We start from the raw sequence: 23,518 nt of genomic DNA on the forward strand, positions 1-23,518 counted from the left end.
TCGATTCAAAAAGTTTTTCGAGGGTCCCCGCCCACATCTCCCCTGACAAAATTAAACTTGTTCGCCGAAGGCGACACTTAGTGGCGGGGGTCTGGGGGGCCTCCCCCAAAAAATTTTGAAAAATTTGTTTTGTTTTGATCTGAAATATAGGCTGCGTAGGTCTAAAATCAAGCTAAAACAGGTCGTTTGTATCTACATTGTGAAGTAAGAATATAAAACTTTTATTATGCACTAACGTTCAGTACAACAGCGCAATGTGCATCCTCAAAGTGCATCGGGAACGAAACACTTTTCAAAGAGATGAACTGAAATAAGCAACGGGCAAAAATTATACAAATACAACCTGATTCACCAAACAGAAAAATCCGTCATTTTTACATTGATTCAACGTCTGCAGAATTATTGTAAAAATGACGGATTTTGCTATTTGGGATCCTTCTTCTGGATAATTCCGCAAAGAAAAGCAACCATAGCAACAAATCCTTATTGGAAGTGGCCACTTGTCTGATGGGAACGAAAGCCACTGATTGCACAACATCAACCAACTGAGGTTCATCGGAAGATTACTGAATAAATCCGGGAAAAGTCAAAGGTGTTAATTTAAGTTAATGGTCAGCAGATGATGTAAGGTCATAGGTCAGCAGGTGATAAGTTCCATCCGCAGTGAAATGCATCTCGTCCATGTTTGTACAATAATTCTGAAATAACGAGCTGCGATTGGCTGAGGCAACATGTTGGTTTTGTGGGTGTGCATGTCAGTGTTGCCATCGAATATCTACAAAATAAATAGAATTTAAATGTTTGACCTACGTCCATGAGTCAAAGCGTCTGCAACTTTGCAACAGGAATAATTTTGGAAAGATAAATTCCCCACCACCATGTTAGGTGATTGTGTTGCTGATTGCTGTCACAATGAACCTTCTGTGTGTCATAAGTGGCATGCACCGTGCGGTGTGGGGTCAAGCGCAGTGATTTTTCTCGCGTCACCAACTCCATTTCCAGAGTTTTCGCGTTTATATTGAATTGCTTTCCAAGTCGCGATGCATGTAGTAATGATGACGCGATATGTCAACACGTGTATATGTGCTGCATGATTCTATTTGAATAAGAAGCCTCTGATGATCCCAATAAGAATGAAACAGCCTGTTAAGGTTTTCAGTGAATAGTGACTGCATTTGATATATTCTATGCTGCATATATATGCAACCCCACACTCGGACACTGGGATGTGTGGGTGAACATCTCTGAACAAAACTATAGCAAATGTTGTGTTGTTGCTTGGTATTGTTTGCGTATGATTAAAAAATTAGGTTTCTAATATTTTGATAATTAAATATCTTGTTATATTTGGTCATGAAATAGAATTGCGAGTTCGCGCATTAAAGCGACCAACAAATGTTATTATTAAATCTTTTTGTAGAGTATTCCCATGATAATTACTGTACATTGGAATTATTCAAACTGGAACATTTCGATGATTTTCTCTAAAACTCTTTTGATCATTATGACGTACTCACCACGTCATTGTCATGGATTTGCACGTTTTTTAAATCATCGGTACTGTTCCCATATGCAACTTTATAGCCCGTCACCCAGTCTTGTATATTGTCTGACCGCCCCTGGGTGACCACCCCCGTTACCCTGGTGGGGGTGCGAAGGTATACTTGCAACCACTCCCCAGCTTTGCCACCTGGATAACATAATAATCATTGCTTACTTCACAATATAGCCTAGGTAGGCTACAAACGACCTGCTTTAGCCTGATGCTGCTAATTCGCTGTGATAGCAGCAAACTCGCAGCATCTGGTTAAAACAGGTCGTTAATGTCTACATTGTGAAGTATACTGTAATTTATGTTTTGCACAAAGCTGCATCGATCGTAAACATTAGTTTGTTTTCATTAGTTTGTTATTTTGTTTGTTTTTGTTATTTACAAGACGGTCAATTGCAGCGTAATCCAGCATCTTGCATTATTTCTCTACACTTGTTTTTAATGCTTAGTGCTTAGTTAAAACAGAACTCTTGCAAGCCATATTGGAATGTCGCAAGAATAACCTGACGGGGTACCAAACCCAGGTCTATGGGCCCAGGAGCGTATCACTAATCTCGCTAGAATCTAGATAAACCGCTGGGAATTCTTGAACATTCTTTGTTGCTAATACAAAGTAACAAACCAGATATTATTTTCATCATAGAAAACCAATACCAAGTTGAAATGACGATTGTTGCGGGTTTTTGAACATTTGTTGAAACATTCGAAACGAAATCAATGCAGGTAGCTTGCAAATCGGAATGAAAAAGTTTCTAACTTGTAATTCAAACATGAAAAGTTTAAATATCACTATGTGAGGTTTAAGATTTAACTTTTATTGATTTATTGTCAATGTGCCACTCAGTAGCGTAACCAGGAATTTTGAAAGGGGGGGGGGTTACGATCCGGCGGCGGGGGGTCTGAATATTCCTGTAAAATGGTGCTGTCTGGTAGCATAGCAAAAGAATAAAATCATGTTTTCTTCGGCATTTTTTGGAAATAAAGCTAAGTCTCTATGTTTTCTTGTTGCTAATTCCTGGCTGAGATGTTTGAATGTTTGGTATTGGCAAAACTCGCTTTTTTAATGCAGTTTTGTGTAAAATTAGGCAATTTTTTTTTAGACTGAAAGCATCATTCTTAATATCATGACGTCACACGCGTGCCAAAGGGGGGGTTTTAACCCCCATACCCCCCCTGGCTACGCCTCTGGTGCCACTAATGACACTTCTGTGATCTCATACTCCATTGATGATGACGCGAGATTGTAGCTTTGAGTCGAACTGGCCTGAACTGACCTTTGGGCTGCTCAAGTGACGGACTGCTTACGTCATGCGACCTGACCTCCAGCCGCGTCGGGTGGTCCCATTTGTTACGTCATCTATGCAGAAAGGACTCCCTAGAGTTAGCCTACCAGTTGTTTTTGCTATACCTTGTCTTTGCTCATTTGCACAAACAACTTTGTTTGTAAACAATACTAATTATTGCCATCTCATTCACCACTGATGTGTTAACATCCATTGTTATTTGCAAGGTTTTGGAGCTTTCTTACGTCACATTTTATGAACAAGTGGCGTTCTACCTGATGGTGACGCCACACCAGTCTTTTTGACCTAATAAAACGGTGAAGAGTGATATTCATCATCTAAAACTAAAAATCGCAAGTTTTGTTTTGTATTGAGTTTCATCCTCGTAGCATTCCAACGCTGGAATGTTAGTTTCATGTTCCAACTCACAATCTTTTGGTTGCCAGAAAGCGAAAACGGATCCAGGTCGGTCCAGCCTCCCATATTTTGCGCCAAAAGGGGGCCCGTAGTCTGATGACGCGGTGAGGTCAATATCTTTGACTAAACCGGTTTTAATCCCAACTGAACATAACTCAACTGAAAAACAACAAAAGAAACTGAATTATGATAATTGTGGACATCTCTGGATGTTCATGAGATAAATTGATGTTAAACATCAGGTGGCTCTATATTTTCTTTTTAGTTTCATCAAGGAAAGGTCTACTGAGTGTCGACTTGTTAGGTTTAATGTAGGTTGTTCATTTGCTTCAATACAAATTAATACATGTCTGTCAGCTAAGCGTGCATTTATTCTCCGTAGTGATTGAGAAATAATAAATGTATTGGAAACACTGCTCTTGAGTAAGGTTTGTGACGTCAGTGAGATACAGGTCATAAAAAAATCTTTCCTTTAAACCGAAGAATTTCTTTTTTTTTTTTTTTCAGTGCCATTTACACATTTTGTGCACCGTAGACTGCATCAATCAGCTGAAATATCGGCAAACTATTTGTCAAGCAACTAAGCTGCACGTACCCATAGGGCAGCATTAAGATGTGTGATGAATGAGAAATGTGCAAATGGAACTAAGAATATGTGATCAGATGACCGAAATAGCCAACGAACGCATGTGAACATTCTTACGTAATAGAAATAGAACACAAAAACTTATGGCTTTGAAATAGCGCCCAGTGGGGTTGTCGCGATGCTTCATTTTCACCCCAATTAATTATATCTTTTTGTCATTTTCTGAATCCCATGTCACTTATGCTGTGGGTGCCAACATTTCCACCATCAAAAACATGAATTATTGTGTTTAATAAAAAGATTCAACTGTTCATTATGCAAATGGTTTTAAGTTTTGAACATCTCACGTCTACCGCTGTATTTCAATGAGTAGATAGCGCAGCTGGTGACTTACGTAGAAATGAAAGATTTAATAACTATTGCACTAGTGTCTTCAGCCAGTTTATGAATTCACAGGCTTGCTAATAATGAAACTTAGCGGATTATCTAGAAAAGGTGAAAAAGTTATTTCCATGAAACTAGAGACTAATTATAAGTCATGTTAAGTAATAGTTATCCTGTCAGTATTTGGCATTGGCCACTTGAACATAATTTGTAGATAATTTTCGATTAATTTGACGTCTATTCAACGAAATTGTTGACGCTTAATAACGACGATTGGCAATTCCCTTGTAATCAAGTTGTCGCCAATGAGGCAGGTTCGAATTATTTTGAGCGCTTCACTGTCACATCACTACGAATTTCATGTCTTTGATTATCACCCAGTTATGCCGTTTAATAATAATCTCATATAATTGCCTAGTAATCTGCACACTGGAGCTGTGTCTAATCATGCATGAAATATTCAAGTAGGCTACTCATTTATTTAATTAATGATTTCTCTTTTGCTCCATTCTCTATCTTTCGATGCTCTTTTACGACATTCAGCTGCACCAACGCGTTTCCATTGTTCGCACACAGAGAGCACTGTCAGCTCCAGCAGTCTGGTTCGTGTCATCTCTGCAAATCTTCTCAGATTTCCATCTCTTTTTTTACAAACTTCTATTCAATACTTTGTAACGTTTGGTTTGTGACGTAATAATAGCTTGTCAAAGATACGTTTGCCTGCGGATATGTCGTTATCAGGCGTTGTGTTGGCATCATCCTATCAATGAACGTCACTTCCGTTCTGGACGTATGCAGCCTGACCCACTTTTCGTGATTATAAGGTCGAACCTTCAGACCGCGAAGCTACAAGAAACCACATTCAAAGGGTGGTAGAGAAGTTTGTAGGATCAGTTTTAAAAATTCCGAATTATCATAAAACAATCACAAACATTGACACGAATAGAGGGGATTATTGACATTTTATTGTCATTTTCAACTAGCCACACACAATGAAAATCTGGTAGCGAACAATGAATCTCATGGTCAGTTAGTTTCTTAACTGATCATAAACGATTCAGCAGAAACGTAGTGACAGCCACATCGACCCACCTTTGTCACCATATTTGAGGAAGGCGTTTAGAGTCGCGTTCATCTTCTCCAAGGATTTTATTATTTTCTCTTCTGCAACAAAATAACTTTGCTATTCACCAATTACAATCATAAACCGGTACGTCGTTTAGAGAGTTAATTAAATTGTCGAAAGGTTGCAACTATTTAGGTCGTTGCTGTTTATCTGCAAATAATTTTTGTACCCACCTTTGTCTTCATATTTGAGGAAGGTGTTGAGAGTCGCGTTCATTTCCTCCAAGGACTTCATCATTTTCTCTTCTAAACAAAATTACTTTTCATTTACTAAGTTACAAAGATTAACCTACTTAATACAATTTGGGTAGAGAGGTAAGTTTTTTAAATCACAAACAGACATAACTCAGCAACAACACTATATTATAGAAATAAAAAACCGTAAGCAAACGTTTTCGGCTGGCCATACAGCTCTTTTCAAGCCTACTAGAGAAACATTTTAAAAGAAATACTAAAGTATCATATAGTATCACAGCAAAAATATGGTCAAATTTAAACATTTGAGAAACTGCAACTGGCTCACACAAAATAATAACTGAAAAATTACGCAGCACAACGGGTCAAGTATTTGAGAGGTAAAATTAATTGTTCAGAGAAGAAGAACTCAAGCAGATTACGCAAGATGGCAGAAGCACAATACGAGATAGTGGCACAAACAAAGCAAAAATACGAGAAGCGCAACACGTGACAACTCAATCAAAAACTGTTGAAAGATGGGAAGGTCTGCCAGCAAAAATGCCTGTTGAGCCTTGGGTTGTATGACTAGTCAAAAAAGATGAACATCTTGGAAACTGTTTATAGAAGAGACAGTCAATGCTTGGAATTAAGTTCAACAATAAAAGAAGACCCACCTTTGTCACCATAGTTAAGAAATTTGTTTAGAGTCGTGTTCATCTTCTCCAAGGATTTCATCATTAAATAATTTTTGTACCCACCTTTGTCTTCATATTTGAGGAAGGTGTGGAGAGTCGCGTTCATTTTCTCCAAGGATTTCATCATCTTTTCATCTGGAACACGACAACTTGTTACTCATCAAGATAGGAAAGCTATGGTTTGGTCCAAACTATGAAATGTCTCTTCATCGCATTGTGAGCCTCTCTATGACGTTAGTCTTTGAGCTAGGATTCTATGACGTTGTTCGCCATGACGTTCGTTGTAATAAAGTGAAGGCTATTTTACACCAAAAACGTTTAAGCTAGCAATTATTGCATCACAATTGCAGTCAGGACTTGAATGTATTGACTGATCGTGGGAGAAAGGCATCGTAGCAATGCATGGGTTTATAATGTGTTCATTTTTATGAACTCCTCCACTAGGCTACTTGGGCAATTGACAACTTACGATGGGAGTGAGAGGCTGGGATGGTGAGGTTTATCAAGGAGAAAGCATCCGGACGTGGTGCGCCAGCTAGAGGAGAATATCTGTTCTTTTCCAGTACTCTTATCTACAATGAAGACAATTTTGAATTCAGGTTGATTCCAGTATTACTTTTTCAATAGCACATGATGAATGAAGTATCTTCGAAGGACATCGGTTCAGAGCCCATGGAGCACGCCTGGGTCTTCACAAGATATTTAACAGAAGATGAGCACGAAGCTTTCTGACATTCCGTGTGGAAGGTTGAAATCTTCAATTTATATTTCAATTAGCCAAGATGCGAATCTCTCTCTCTTTTGACTTGTAGTAGCTTAGATTGGCAATGTCTCATCGTGCAGCCAAGATGCGAATAGAAACAGATCACTTTGGTTTTGTACTTCGTTGTAAACAGAATGACGTAATGCCAACTTCACATAGGAAGAACACGTGGATTGAAATCACCATCCAGACACCAAATCAGTCGCTTGTGAACGTAAAAAAATGTAGAAAAAAACGACTGATTCGCTGTCTGGATAATATCGGGACCCACCTTAATGAAGAGCACGGTTACGATTACAAGCGCAGCGGTGGCGATTAAGAATGAAAACCCGGTAATGATGGACTTGTAGTTCTTTTGCCTTCTTCCTGTGGAAAAGATAGAATGATCTTTTTATTTGTGTTTCAATGAGTTACGACTTTAATTTGGTAAATCATGAGCCTCAACAATGACTTGTAGAAATGTGATGTTGTTAGGTTCAGTCATGTTCTCGTTGCTTCAACAATTGGCGCTCCAGTTGTTTCAGGAACGAGGAGGCGACTGATTCTTAACTAATTCATCTACTTGTTTTACAGTATCAGGTTTGGTGGCCGTGCGTAACTATATTTATTGATGCATATACCGCAATATTAGATCCTTTCACGCACGTCTTAAACCATTAAGGTTTTGCCACCTTTTCTTTTTGTTAGTTTTGTTACTGTATTTCTTTTTCACAATATCATTTCTTTTGCATTCTGACAAAGAAAAATAAATTGAATTGAAATGTATTGAATTCGAACTCAAATGTTTGTTACAGTTCAGATCATGATGACGTCATGTACATCATTGCTTTGTTGGCGGTTTTGCTGACTCAGCAACTTACCATCAAATGTTTCTGGTCACTAACAAAATGGCGGATAATTTATAAGCTTTTTTTTGTTCTTATTTTTTGTATGAAAGCGTTCAAGTCAAATCTTTGATAAAGTTACTCACTTTTGCCGGTGGTCAGTTCAGTGGTATCCTGTTCCCCTGAAAACACGATCTTGAAAATGTTCATCGGCAGTTTCGACATTTTGATGCACATGAATTCCTACTTGGTAACAGTCTAAAACATTCCAAAGATTCAATCAGACGCGAATCGCACGTGGAATGCGACGACGATCACCATGGCAACGGGAACCAGGTGCCTGCTTTATCAACCACTGCAAACACTGTTGCTTGTAATGGGTGGCTAACGACCAATCCTACCTCTCATAGATTCGTGTTCTACGCGCGATATCGCGCCATTCAACAAAAGCGAACTATGACCTATGTTTGTTATGACACACGACATCCTTTAGGCTAGGCCTACTTGTATTTGATAGAATTCCACAATATAACTTATTCGCATTCGTCGCGTTTGCTGGCATTGTTTTGTAGCCATTAACTATCTTTCTGATTTCCGAATAATATTTGCCTTTTATTTATGAGCGGACAAAACAAACTGCTTCAGACAAGAACATTCTGACACAATAATAAGTTGGTTTGCTTTATACATCCTTCCAGGTCGCCCGCGGCAACATTTCCTCCCACGGCTTCCCGAGTGTTCACGTTACACAAAAGTTTTCTTTCAATATAGGCCTACCGGACATAGCTTCTCGTCACCACCTGTGAGGTAACAATAAGCAAGATTATGTTTCTCGGCAGCCGATTTGTAGCAAGAATTGACAGCGATGTTTCGCCCATGAGGCTGGGCTCATCAGTATCGCACCGTATTCTGCCACAAATTTATTCGACCACCGCTTTACCAGTCAGTTTAACTCTTATCTTTGTGGAAACAAAGAAAGAGCCAACAAAACCAGCAGGCGCCAGGGCAGAGGACATTGTGAAGAAAGAGGCGTTCTTCCCGGCTATCAGCACAAGGCTGAGCACTCACTAGTACAGCGAGCAGCTGCGATTCGCCAACCATAACGGTGTAGCTTCCACGCTAGCCATTCAGACCATCCAATCAACAATATGTTTCTCGGCAGCCGATTTCTACAAATCAGCAAACTGCTCTTTACATTCCATTGCCTTCTATTTAAATTTGAAGGAAGCTTCAAAAAATCTTGTTGCAACATATTCTATAAATGCATCGTGCAGCAACTTCACCCGACTGCGTCGCAAATTGGTTCGAAAGGACACCAGTTCGACACCGCTCAAGAACATGCGATTTTATCTTTGCCAAAACTCAATTGACATGCCTGAAGGTGGACGCGAAGATTGGCTTCGTTGCCTTCCCGCGTCCACTTAATCCAAGTATTCAATCACCGGGCGTTATTGACAATAATTATTACCAGGCGCCTTTGATGCTCTTGGCAACAAGTAAAACAACAATAACATCGTCTCTGATATCAAGGTAGTGTTCTCAAAGCTAAAGAACATTAACTCCTCAATTTCTTTACAAGATGTACATGAACGAGAAATTGTAGAACTACTACCCACTCTCCATCAACAAAAATACGATCCAATATTCACATGGTGTTCCAGCCATTATTAGACATCAGGAAATGAGATGACTGACGAGAAATCAAAAGTGGAAACAGAAAAATAACAAGAGGGAACGGGCGGCCACTACACAGCTGCAAAAGCAACCATAAAACAAACAATAGAAGCAGTAGCGGCGCCACGGGGTGGACTGGGGTGGACATGTCCACCCCAATCATGTTTAGAGTCATTTTCTAATTCGTCGAGATCCGATGAGAAAACTTGGGGGTGTATGCGGGGAGTTAGGGGAGCCTAGTGACAGCGTCATAAATTAATTTCAACTTCTTACGTATGAATTACTATTACTTTTGCAGCATTGACTTAAGCGAAGAAATGAAGAATCTTCGTTGTTATCGCTATGTTGTATTGATTGATGATTGTATAGTTTAATTTTACCATTTGGAGGTGATGGCTTTTGTCACGTCACAGCTGAGACACAAGCTTTTGTGGTATTTGCTAGTTCACTACGTTTTTTTGTTGTTCCGTAATTGTGGTGTAACAATCAAAATATAGAATTAATGAAAAGAGTCGATGCTGGCCACCCTCAGAAGTCAAAATCTTAAATCAGTAATCATTCATGAGTTAAGTTTAAGTGAAGGTCAATTTTATTTGGCTCGAAGAGGTAATTGGAATATTGCTGTCTTGTTATTTATGGAAATGTCTGAAAGGAATTCGGCGTCTGAAGTGATACACAGCGGTAATCGCGAATTTGTTGTTAAATCTGGCCCGATTCAGCCACTGATAGTTTTTCCGCAGTCGGAGCAGTGCAAAAAGAATAACCGATTTCAAAAGAAATGGTATTCAGACTCAGGGTTTGGGCGGGTGGAGTACTCGACTTCGAAAGATGCTGCATTTTGTTTTATTTGCCGATGTTTTGGCACGCTTGGTAAGTTTATCGCTTTCTGATCGCTATGGCATTGAGTTATCCCAGTTAGGCTATAGGCTACCTACAGTAATGTTACAGTTTATGTAGCAGCATTCTTTTGCTCGAGTTTCAATTTATCGGTAGGTCAACCTCCCTACCTGAAATTTAATAGAACAAACTAATGATAGGAAACTGTAAAGCATTATAATATCGGAATAGCGTATAAATGCATTTAACATTTTAAAAGTCATGAAAGCGAAGCTGGAAAGTTTTATTTTAGTCGTCGGAGAAATTTAAACCTTGCACATGTCAGCCTAATTTAAATGGTTTAATATTGCTATTATTATTCACATAAAAAGTAGTAGACCTAAGTGCGAATTCAGTAGACCTAAGTGCGAATGCAGTGATTCTTAACCTATGGCTATAGGTATTATTGGGTAATAGCGAGGCTTTTTTTGAATTCTGTTTAAGGGGCCACCCTATAATTTTTTATGAGGCCGTCTATCATTGCAGCAGCTCTATCACATGAAATAACGAAATGCTTGCTAACATCAACATCGAAAAGTCGGTAATTCTATAGACCGCAGAGGAAATGTATGGCAGCGTTTGGCCCCATAAAACGCCTTATAAAACACTGGTTATAACCAGCGAAAACTGAATTTTGATATGTCACCAAGATTTTGGTAATTTTTGATACCTTCGTACTTTATAAAACGGATCATTTCCGTTTTATCTATTCTATTGTACATAATTCAGAGTGCTCTCAATGGAAAACGAGATTTTGCCCCCTTGCAATTTCTTTTGTTTATTTTTCAATAAATTTCATAACCGAGCTGCAGTGAATCACATCGCAATCGTTAATATTAGTGACCATACTTTACGGTGGTATATTACCTCGAAATATTTTTGTCCACCCCACTCATTTTTGGCTGGCGCCGCCCCTGAATAGAAGGTCCTACAATACAGCACGAATGTTTGCGAGAGGATCTATGGTGAGAGAGGAGAAAAGATCAATCGCATCGAGGAACAACAACTGACTCGTCATGAATAAGTCACGCTAGGCAGACTTCGCAGAGGCCATCATCCGTATCTCCGATACTGGCAGCACACGATTGGAAGATCAGAAAACATAGCATGCCGCAATTGAAAGAGTGGAGAAGAGACTTTCGAGCATGTTCTGTAAGTGCCCAGTTGTCCGTCTGTCGACGCCCTGCCATTTGATTGTTTCAGAGACAGTCGCAAATGAACCACAATTGGCGTTTAAGGTCTGGGGAAATGGAAGAAGTTGGCGGAGATGATCGCGACGACAACCGAACAACAATAAAGGAACCAACTGGAAATTGCTCAAAAACATCAGGAACCTTTATCCTCGGATTGACAACGCCTTGATTGGTTATTCCTGGTAGTTTCGCATACTTGCAGACTTGCAGAGGCTCTTGACGCAGGGCCGGTTACCGAGATTGGCAGAGTGAAGTTTCCGATTGTTGAAGTGTTGTTGCCGGGAATTATTCCATTCACTAGGTGCCGCTGCATGGAGAATGAAAAGTACTATTTTTTTATTTATTTGCAATCAGACTCAAAGTCCATAGAATTCAAATTTTTAACAGTCATCACACAAAATATCAGACTAACACAACATCAAGCAGGCTACATCAAACAACGTACAAAATACTGTTGTAGTGAATATAAACTGTAGAATTAAAGTAGTAATCAGAAGACATAACATAGCGCAAAAGTGGATTAATTGATCTTTTGCAACGTTCTACAAATGCATAGCAATTTTTTCTTAATAGAGCATCAAATGTTAACACGTCGTTCTGTACCTGATACACTCTAGCACTGTCGCATCTCGACAAACTGTGGATAATTCTGTACGAGTCGTTGTAAGCAACTCGTTTGCGATTTAAAGTAGAAGTTTTATAGTTACACCATAGTTGCGAACCATACATTGGCATACAATATGATTGGTACATTACATTTTTAACTTCGGTAGAGCAATTTCCAAACTTGGACCTAAGCTGATTGGCAGTGACATAAAGAGATCGCACTTGCCTTTATCTGCGTCATCACTGATGGTATCATCAATCAGTATACCTAAATATTTCACTTGTCCAACAAATTTAATTTGTGTATTGTACAGCCGCATGCATGGAGAAGTCAAAACTTTAAATTTGTGACATTGGTGGACCAATCCAACAGTTTTGTTACAGTTGAAAATAATGTCATGTCTAGAAGCATAGGATTCACACACATCAATGAGTTTTTGGGTACCTTTAGCACTTGGACTAAATACACACAAGTCATCTGCAAACATTAGGTGATTCAAGTGAGATGAACCAGTATTACATCCGACATCTAGGGAATTCAATTCAGTCGATAAGTCATCTATATACAAAGAAAACAGGTAAGGACTTAAAACCCCTCCCTGCCTTACTCCGTTGGTGACATGGAATATTTGGTTTTGAATCTTTATTCTCGGACTGACAAAGTCTTGATAGGTTATTCCTGGTAGTTTCGCATACTTGCAGAGGCTCTTGACACAGAGCCAGTTACCGAGATTGACAGAGAGAAGTTTTCGATTGTTAAAGTGTTGTTGCCGGGAAATTATTGTCAAAATATTTCATTTTTTGTCATCCTTTTGTTCGTTTGCCTTGCACCATCCCAGTAAACATTGAATTTTCGCATCTCAGTGACTCAATAAACAATAAGCCGGCTTTCGCCACGGTAGATCAACTGTAGACCAGGTCACCCTGATGACCCAAGACATCGAGGACAGCTTCTCGGCAAAAAAGAAGGCTGGCGCCGTGTTTGTCGATCTCACGGCTGCCTACGACACTGTATGGCACAGCGGCCTTACCTGCAAACTACTTCGTCTCCTTCCTGACAGGCACATGGTCCATATGATTATGGAACTTGTGCAAAACCGCAGCTTTACTCTTTCCACCGGTAGCGGCCGACGAAGTAGACTACGTCGACTCAGGAACGGCGTCCCACAGGGCTCTGTCCTGGCTCCCCTCCTCTTTAACACTTACATCTATGACCTGCCTGACACCATCTCCAGGAAGTATGCTTACGCAGACGATCTGGCTCTCCTGCATCCAGCCGGAGACTGGCAGTCAATGGAGAGGAACCTAAGCCAGGACATGTCAACTATATCAACATATCTCCAGAAATGGAAGCTACAGCTCAGCAAGGCAAAGACAGTGTCGGCGGCCTTCCATCTAAACAACAAGGAAGCAAAACGTGAGATCAACATTACCACCGATGACGAACACCTCCCCTACTGCGCCGAACCCACCTACCTCGGCGTAACCCTGGACAGGTCACTCACGTACCGACGACACCTGGAGTCACTGCGCAAAAAACTATCGGCGCGCGTTGCACTTTTGAGGCGGCTGGCGGGTTCCGGTTGGGGAGCTGATGCGAAAACCCTTCGCACAGCTACCTTGGCCCTCGTCCATTCTACCGCTGAGTACTGCGCACCAGTGTGGTGCCGCAGCTCTCACACCCGCCACATTGACACCGCCATCAATGACGCACTACGCACTGTGACTGGATGCCTGCGTCCCACTCCAACGGACTGCCTTCCCATCCTTGCAGGCATCCAACCTGCTGAGCTTCGCCGTAAAGGAGCCATGATTTCCCTTGCTCGTCGCGCACTGGACCCCGACCACCTCCTCCACAGTGCACTCCAGCGCCTACCTGGAGGACAGCAGCGACTGAAATCAAGACGCCCATTTGTGCCCGCCGCACAACAGCTTCTGAACAACGTTGAAGATCTTGGAATAAGTGCGGCACACTGGACGAACTACACATGGAACATGGAGTGGCAAAACAACACCTCCCGACTCCATGATTTCCTACCCGACGTCGATCCCCACCCTCCGGGAATGTCCCTCGCAAGACTTGCGTGGGTCCGGCTTAACCGCCTACGAACCGGCGTCGGTCGCTTTCGTTCAGACATGTGCAGATGGGGCCTGGCTCCCTCACCGGGATGCGAGTGTGGCGCCACAGACCAGACAGTGGATCATGTCGTCCATGACTGCCCAATCCATCAACCACCACATGGAACGCTTGGACTGAAGACCCTGGATGACGAGACTGTAGAGTGGCTGATGACATCATGCCCAAACATATAGTCCCGAAGAACAGCTCATACGACGAAGAATAAACAATAAGAATCATAGTCAGTTGAAGAATTAGCCCAGGAACAACTCAGTAGTGTCTGTCGCGCAACAATAACCGTCAGGCTATGGAAAGTGACTTCACGATGAAAATTCAGCAGTGTCTGTGATGCGTTGACGCGATCTCGAGACGTTTTCGTCATAATCAATAATGACTAGTGAGTAGTGACACTCATAACGTTGTTTACGATTAATAATGTTATATTTACGCAGTACAAAGCATTTACAGATCGCCCCCACTTGAAGTTCGGATTGCAATTTCTGCCACTTAAGGGGGCAAGTTCTACTTAGAAAAAAAAAATTCAATTTTTTTTTATTTTATTGATATATATTGGAAATTTATCGTAGCTTTCGAATATGCAGTCAGTTTTTACCTATTTGCCCTCATTAGGCTTCAAACAGAATGTTTTCTGAACGCACCTCAGTTTAAAATGTGAGTAAAAATTTGCATTTTTGTGAGAACGTTAGTTGCAAGATGTTTTGTATTTTCCCTTACAATTTATGTGTAAACTCAGTATTTTGTTCATTATGTATATTTTAGTTGTTGTGAATAGACATAGAAGAAAAAAAGTCACATTTATAGTCAAAGGCATAAATTTACCTAATGCTATTTTTCAAATGCGATTTACTCAAAATCATGTTTTTGTGCACTAAAAATGTTTCTTCTAGAAAACTACTTGTCAGAAATGGCTAAAATTTTTAACAGATGTACAGTAGGTCCTTACGGACATAATGATTGAGTTTTGTTTCAATATTCAGAGTAATAAATATTTTATTACCAAATCCTGAAGTCAAATTTGCTCTCGATGCATAGCAATTATGAAATTTTTTATATTTAAAAAAATAAAAGAGTTAAAAGAAATCCCTTTTTTCAATTCATGGCTAGGATACCTTACTAGATCACCATGCAGTTTGAAGTCCCTACCTGTAGCCATTTTCGAGTTTTTATGGCTGCAATGGAGACAATCGGTTGATTTTATGTACAAATTCAAAATGGTATAAACATAAACCCTTAATGGATTGCCCCAGCCTAACAAAGTAAATATATTTGGATAGCTTGTTTCCTCCTTTTTCCAGCAATATATGGTTTGTGCGTGAACTTTTGTGTGTAGATTGTTATTTATGACAAGTACAAAAAATGCGATTCTAAGTAGAACTGCCCCCTTAAACCCACCACAAAAGAGCGCACCACTTCCGCAAGCTTGGATGGTTTGTTTCAACGCCACGCAATATTCAGTCAAAGTAAGGTGATTAGAGCAACGCCTACCGAAGTTGAGTCTGTCGCTGACTTGATGTTAAACTTGTTTTCAACAACGCGGCCAAAATAATTTATGACAAACAAGAGCATTTATGAACTTAACTTTTCCGTAAAATTATTGTATTTCAAGTTAAAAGTCTACGGGTAATGTCGAGTCAAAGGTCAACAGATAATGTGGGATCAAAAGTCAACGTGTGATGTGGAGAAAGGTAAGCAGATGATGTGAGGTCATAGGTCAGCAGGTGATGAGTTCCATCCGCAGTGAAACGCATCTCGTCCATGTTTGTACAATAATTCTGAAATAACGAGCTGTGATTGGCTGAGGCAGCATGTTGGTTTTGTGGGTGTGCATGTCAGTGTTGCCATCGAATATCTACAAAAAGGATTTTTTAGGGGTTAGATTACTCAGTATCAAAAACTGTTTTTAAACTAAACCATTGCTGATATACATCAAACGAACATTTATGATTGATGGTAAAAGAGCTCATAATATAGATACCAAATTCATGTTCAGCAAACGTTTCGAAAACTAAACTGTCTTCATCTTCAGTGCTTCGAAAGTTTGTTTGGACATGAATTGGAACCAAACTATGGGATGTTTATTTTTTGATTAAGCTCAATTTACTCCTTAATTTTAGCAGAGCTGCTTGATGTTGCCACCGAGCGTTTTTTGCATATTACATCCTTGAACTATTATGAATATACCAGGCGTTGATGGTTATTCTAGCTATAAGTTATTATAACTATTTTATTTTTCTTAATGAAAATATTTGCAGTGTCAGTTCAGGATGGCAAAGAGAAAGTATTCATGGAAAACCTCAGGCAAGATTAAGTTTTCTACTAATTTTTTTTTTTGGGGGGGTGGGGGCGTGGAGATTCTTGCAAATATTTGTTACAATCCACTCACCACATCCGTTGCATTGACTTGCACGTTTTGTAACTCATCGGTACTGTTCCCATATGCAACTTTGTATCCCGTCACCCAGTCCTCAACTTCGTCTGATCGCCCCTGGGTGACCACCCCTGTTACCCTCGTGGGAGTGCGAAGGTATACTTGTATCCACTCCCCGGCTTGGGTGCCTTAATAACAAAAGCATTACCTTCTTTGCGTTTATGACATCATACACTGTGGCATTGCTGAATGGCGTTATTTCATCTTTTTAACCACGAATTCATTTCTGAAACCACAAACGCCCTTCTCGAGGTTAAAAATTCCCTTTCGATGTCAGTTGAATCGACCATGGTCGGCTGCATAATCCAATGGTGAGGGCTTTGGCACAACACTCACAAGGACGTTGGTTCGATACCGCTCAAGAGCATGTAGATGTATCTTTGGCAGGACACTTAATGGCCTGACGGTGGACACGGAGACGGCTTCCATGTCTTCCCGTTCACTGAACTTTAATCTTCAACTACCGAGCTTAAGTCTGGATACGACAAAATAAGTTGAGTAGACCGAGTTATTCATTTTTTATCTTCGTTGAATAGTACAGTAGCTATTTCACCGCCACGGCTGCCGACAATCTCACGCTTTCTCAAAGACTACTGGTGGTTTCTTAAACTTCCCTGGCCTCTTGAAAAAGTTATGGGCCTATGAATTCATCCCCGGCCCGGGTCCAAAATATCTCCTGGACCCCCTTGTCAATGCATGTGGATTAAGAAAGAACAGGATGAATGTCTCGATGTGGATCATTTTAAGGCATCCTTTCCTCCCAAAAAAAGAGCAAGCACCACCATTTTAACTCAACTTACATCCGCGAGGATGCCAGAAAGCGAACTTGCTGCCCGGTCTGTCCAGTCTCGCATATTTGGGACTGTATTCTCTGCTGTGAAATGATGACGCGGTGATGTCAGCATCTTTGACTAAACCAGATTTGATTCCAACCGAACACAATTCAACTGGAAAGCAAAGCAGCCATAATGATCATTCCAGAACAAAATTCGTTACTAAACTTTTCGTCAAATCTTGTAACTTTACCTATGATTCAATGGAATGCGCAGTGTGATGAAATATTAAAAAAAAAAAGTATAACATTAAATCAGAAAAATCAGTTTTATTAAATAAACCTTTCGCCACACAAGTGTGGTTTTGTCAGTATGCTATAATTTATACAATTTTGGTAAAGAGGTCACTTTCTTCAACCACAGACATATACAACCAAGCAACCACACGGCATTTAACATAATCGATTAAAAATTGAACAAACTATAAGCTACAAACGTTTTCGGCCATACACACGTTAGCCCTTATCAAGTAACAAAAAACACCTACTTATCATATCTACAATGAAAATGAATAACTGATCTAAACACTGAATTGAAAAACGAAATGCAAAATGAAACGGCAGAACAAAGGAGAAAGGCACATCACATGGCGTTTAAATTACACCAGGCAAAGACGCATCATATGACGTATCAAGAAAAGACGTTGAGTAAATAAGAAGCACCTGAGGCAAACAACTGTGTATTGAGGCGAGGATTGTATGATTTTATTAGCAAAGCCTCGTGGATTTTAGTGTCGAATTCGGTGAAACATTTACGCATAATTCTAAAGGACTCCAAGGATGGTTTGTTATTTGAACATGTTTGACAATCGAATATGTGATCTTTAATGGCACTTTGCTTGTTCAAATTAGTTAAATCTAAGTGCTCCCTCACTCTCGTGGCCAAATGCCGCGTAGACATACCGATGTATGTACAATTCGCGTCATGCGAACAAGTGAACTTGTACACGACATTTGAACACAAGTAGGAGGGAGTCCCAGATTTAAGCTGAAAATAATAGCCAACTTTGAACGTTTTATACACAGGAACAATATCCACGTTGAACTTCATTTTGATAAAACTTGACATATTACTGACAAAGCGTCTCGATGCTTTACCCACAAAGGGAACTGTAAGACAGTTTTTCCATTCACGCTCGTCCGCTTGAGAGTGCGTAGAACGTGAATCCAAAAACCCCCTCAGCACCTTATTGAAAAACCATGTGGGGTAGTTGTTCGCAATAAAACAAGACCGTAAACGATTGACTTCAACATTAAAATTATCAAGATTAGAGCAAATATCTTGTGCTCGCTTGAGCAGGCATTTAATTAATCCAGATTTGTAGGTTGAAGGACATACAGCATTAAAATTGAGAAGGAGGTTGGTATTGGTTGGTTTTCGCCAAACCCAAGTGTCAAATTTGTTTTTATTAATTTTAATTTCGACATCGAGAAAGGGAATGGTCTGGTTGGCTCTACGCACTCTCAAGCGGACGAGCGTGAATGGAAAAACTGTCTTACAGTTCCCTTTGTGGGTAAAGCATCGAGACGCTTTGTCAGTAATATGTCAAGTTTTATCAAAATGAAGTTCAACGTGGATATTGTTCCTGTGTATAAAACGTTCAAAGTTGGCTATTATTTTCAGCTTAAATCTGGGACTCCCTCCTACTTGTGTTCAAATGTCGTGTACAAGTTCACTTGTTCGCATGACGCGAATTGTACATACATCGGTATGTCTACGCGGCATTTGGCCACGAGAGTGAGGGAGCACTTAGATTTAACTAATTTGAACAAGCAAAGTGCCATTAAAGATCACATATTCGATTGTCAAACATGTTCAAATAACAAACCATCCTTGGAGTCCTTTAGAATTATGCGTAAATGTTTCACCGAATTCGACACTAAAATCCACGAGGCTTTGCTAATAAAATCATACAATCCTCGCCTCAATACACAGTTGTTTGCCTCAGGTGCTTCTTATTTACTCAACGTCTTTTCTTGATACGTCATATGATGCGTCTTTGCCTGGTGTAATTTAAACGCCATGTGATGTGCCTTTCTCCTTTGTTCTGCCGTTTCATTTTGCATTTCGTTTTTCAATTCAGTGTTTAGATCAGTTATTCATTTTCATTGTAGATATGATAAGTAGGTGTTTTTTGTTACTTGATAAGGGCTAACGTGTGTATGGCCGAAAACGTTTGTAGCTTATAGTTTGTTCAATTTTTAATCGATTATGTTAAATGCCGTGTGGTTGCTTGGTTGTATATGTCTATGCTATAATTTGCAACAAACAAGTTTGATTCGTTTATTACAGACTATACTGAAGAAGCCACACTTGTGTGGCGAAAGCTCTACTGTACAGTATTTAATAAAATTGATTTTTCTGATTTAGTGTGATACTTTTTTAATATTATTTATAGGCCTAATGATCATTGTCCATCTGAATCTGTGTACTTTTAATGTTTATTATCACCCAACAATGGCTTTTGTGCATTTATCTTCTAACTGATTTGATAAATTTCTCTCGTGATGTAGGTTTGAGTTTCTATCGGTTCATGCAAAATTTTTAAAAACGTTAAAGTTAAAGGAATAAGTTAAAGTTGGAAGTTAAAGCAATAAAGTGTAGATGAAAGTTTGTCGCTAGATGTCAGCATAGTCATGTTATTTAATGCTTATCTGTAAATATTCTTGCCCCACCTTTGTCTCCATACTTGAGGAAGGTGTTTAGAGTCTCGTTCATTTCCTGCAAAGATTTTGCCATCATCTCCTCTGGAACAAAATAATTTGTTATTTGCCAAGATTCAATAATAATCGACTGTGATGTGTTGTGTTGAAATGCTTGTCATAAGAATAAATCTATTAAGGTCGTTACCACAGTGACCTTGTCCACACGACCACTTACGATAAGCTTGAAAGTCTTGACCAGTCAGAGCGGCTGTATTCGGTAACGATTCTCTCGGTGTTGGAGTTGTAGGGCTCCCCAACTAAAGAATAGTCAATGTTTAGAAAATAAGATGTTTATCCGTCTGATTGTTTTGTCTCTGAATGATGCATTGTGACAGAACAACGATGCCGAACATACATATATAGGCTACATGAGAAAGAAGACATTTTATAGTCAGATAGGATTAACCTATCGGACATTCCAGAAATCTCTCTTTGATCCGCATGAGTGTGGACCGATCAGGCGACCATTTCCTTGTATAAGTAAAGACTGTTTTAGAGAGGTTCAAGCACTTTCAGCCACTTGGCACCACTTTAATTTGGAAATTCTCGATGTAGCCCACTCCGCTAATCCACCCTTGTTTGTAGTTACTGTTGCTTGTATACAGCCAGCCTTATATTTAAACAAAAATTTTTTAAACTTCTGCATCATATTTCAGATTAACAATTAATTGATTATGAAAACATAAAATGACAATTATGATTAATGTAAATCAACACAATCTGCGCAGAAGTACATTGCACATAGCCGAGTGATCTTTCATGACCAGACAATGCGTTCTTTTTTAGTCATCTTCGGTTCTCAGATTGCGGAAAAGAGAGGAGTGAACTTTAATTAACGATGCTCAGGTTTGTGTTGAAGTTAAAGAAGCAAAGCAACTATTCAAAATGGTCGGGAAGTCATCTACTTCATGCGTAGCGGACATGAATATCGGCTCCCTCCTCTCCTGTCCGCTCAATTTGGAAGTAATAGTGAAACTTTCAAATACCAACAAAGGGGTTTTACCTTCACGAAAACCACAATTGAGATGATGAAAGCTGCAATGGCGAATAAGAATGTAATTCCAATAACAATGACCGTGTAATTCCTTCGAGGTTGCTCTGTAAAAGATAAATATCTTGGTTAATTATTATTCTGTTTTTTTCAATGAAATGAAACTTTTTGATTGGTTACCAGGAAATAGTTCTAAAATTCCATTGAACTAACATTGTGTTCTTATTTGCAGAAAAGAGTGATTTTTATGCTTACATTTCGCATGTTTATGAAACCGCTGCTTTAAACAAAATCCAGTAACCAAGAAAGTAGTTTGGGATATTTAAGCTACTCACTTTTTCCTGTTAGTTCTGCAGAGTAGTTTTCTTCCTGGTGTTGCGAAAACGCATTTTTAAACACGCCCATCGAAGTCATGTTAGCGAGCAAGTTAAACTTTAAATAGAAACCTGAATGTTTGAATATCTGTAACAATGTGATCTGATATAAGACTGAAGTAAGCTACTTTACAATTACTTTTCTTTACAATGTACACTGTACACTTGTACAGTATAGTTGGTGAAAGGTAGTTGATGTTTGAATTAGTGGCTTTTGTGTTTAGAATATTACACGTGGAGTTATTTTAATTATTGATTTGTTTGTTATAAGTTTTGTTCAGATTCTTAGTTTGATAAAACTTGTAGTAAGATTTTGTTGTGTAGTTTATAACTTAAAACTTTTACTGCGAGTTACGGTACCAGAAATGGCAGCACCCAAGAAACGAAAATTGGCAAATGAGTGTAGAAAATTTTAAACACGGTGGGAAAATGATTATTATTTCAAAGAAATATAATCTCGCCAAACACATGTGGAAAACACGTTAACTACAAAGCCTATTTTTAGTGGGAGGGTGGTCCGTTTGAGCAAAGTAATGGTCTGATTAAGCGAGGAAAATTGCACAGAAAAATGAATTTAGATTCTGGACCAGCGAAAATGGTCTGATCAAACGTGGGCCAATTAAGCGGGGTTGATTGTACAACTGAAAACGTTTCGTGACTGCCTTCCCTACAATATACAGTCTTGAAGCTAAGGCTGAATTTTAAGGACAAAATGAATAAAAAATGTAATGCGGCCCCCAAGACTCACGAATAGCAAAATGCTGCCCGTGGCTAAAAAACTTTGGACACCCTGAGTAACGTAATAATAGCTAATGCGTAGGCCTATAACACGAAGTAGCTCAGGAGTGCAAAAATCTTTCATCGACTTTAATAGCTCGTAAAGGTTTTCAGTGGCACACACTTAGCCCATAGGCATTACCGCAAAGTTGAAAATCGTGGCGACAGTTTTTTTTCTTCTCCAAATAGAGCTAGAGAATACGGGACCATGGCTACCTAAAGGTGACCTCTCCAGGCGGCCATGACTGAACTAATTTGATCTGATTAAAATGCAAAGTTGTGACACCAAACTCCGAAACTTTTGTGAAAAATGAAACTCCAAAACTACCCCATTTTCTGAAAATTGGGAACTCCGGTTTCACTCTATCCTCAACTCTAATACCGTACACATACATATCCAGAGTTTCAAAACAAATTTACTTTTCAAAAGTTTTTTGACTTTTCAAAACAATGAATTAATCTCGGCCTGGAAAAGCTTTTGCATTTGAGATTGATTAGTCTCGCTGCTGTTGATCTACAACCCCATATCTTTCTTCTGTGGTTGGACTGATGTGGCTGAGGTGACTAAGAGCTATACCTTCTTATATAGGGACAAAAACCTTTTATGCGTCACCAATGCTCATGTTGTTACAACATAATCAATCACTTGTTTGCATGTTGAGACTCGATAATTTTGCTGCTGAACGCAACAAGTCAAATCATGTTTCAATAATTAATTATCGTGATGGGGTTTTTGCAGATTGTTTTGATGAAGTAAGATCTCCATCGGTTTCGTAGAAACCGGCGCAGTGGCCGAGTGGTTTCTTCGTCGACTGGTGCTTGTAGACCTGAGTTCGATTTCCAGATTCCAGGTTTAAAACCTGTACCGATCGTGTTCTTTCTTGCATAACGCAGTGAGAATATGTTGGGTAATAATGTGATGACATCGTAAACCTGATATAAAATTAAAAATGAGCTCTGTCGCTAAAAGACCGCATAGCTGCTGTTGCAAAACGAGCATAAATAAAACCACAACATTATTATTAGTTTCGTTCAAACTGGATAGGTTAGTTCTCTCGGTGAAATTCATATCTTTTTCAACAATCTGATGCAGCATAAGTTGAGATGGAGATTGC

The 23,518-nt window shown here is 39.4% G+C and overlaps 2 protein-coding genes across 2 annotated transcripts; both read right to left on the reverse strand.

Annotated features, from left to right (window-relative positions):
* Positions 1–487: 487 nt before the first annotated feature.
* LOC145787004 (uncharacterized) lies at positions 488–8,061 on the reverse strand. The gene is made up of 9 exons (XM_082598757.1): positions 7,953–8,061; positions 7,254–7,348; positions 6,689–6,791; positions 6,283–6,354; positions 5,522–5,593; positions 5,315–5,386; positions 3,265–3,411; positions 1,518–1,690; positions 488–775 (listed from the first exon to the last, which is right to left on the reverse strand). Exons 1-9 carry the CDS (start codon positions 8,041–8,043, stop codon positions 638–640), a joined length of 963 nt encoding a protein of 320 aa, XP_082454883.1. The 5' UTR covers positions 8,044–8,061; the 3' UTR covers positions 488–637.
* A 7,729-nt stretch (positions 8,062–15,790) lies between these two features.
* On the reverse strand, positions 15,791–21,705 carry LOC145786995 (lactadherin-like). Its single transcript, XM_082598747.1, has 7 exons — positions 21,588–21,705; positions 21,265–21,359; positions 20,437–20,518; positions 20,232–20,303; positions 17,524–17,670; positions 16,679–16,851; positions 15,791–16,144 (listed from the first exon to the last, which is right to left on the reverse strand). The coding sequence occupies exons 1-7, from the start codon at positions 21,664–21,666 to the stop codon at positions 16,007–16,009; spliced, it is 786 nt and encodes a 261-aa protein (XP_082454873.1). The 5' UTR covers positions 21,667–21,705; the 3' UTR covers positions 15,791–16,006.
* Positions 21,706–23,518: the final 1,813 nt, after the last annotated feature.

The sequence above is a fragment of the Aplidium turbinatum genome, chromosome 17 (genome assembly GCF_918807975.1).
Source record: "Aplidium turbinatum chromosome 17, kaAplTurb1.1, whole genome shotgun sequence".
NCBI lineage: Eukaryota > Metazoa > Chordata > Ascidiacea > Aplousobranchia > Polyclinidae > Aplidium > Aplidium turbinatum.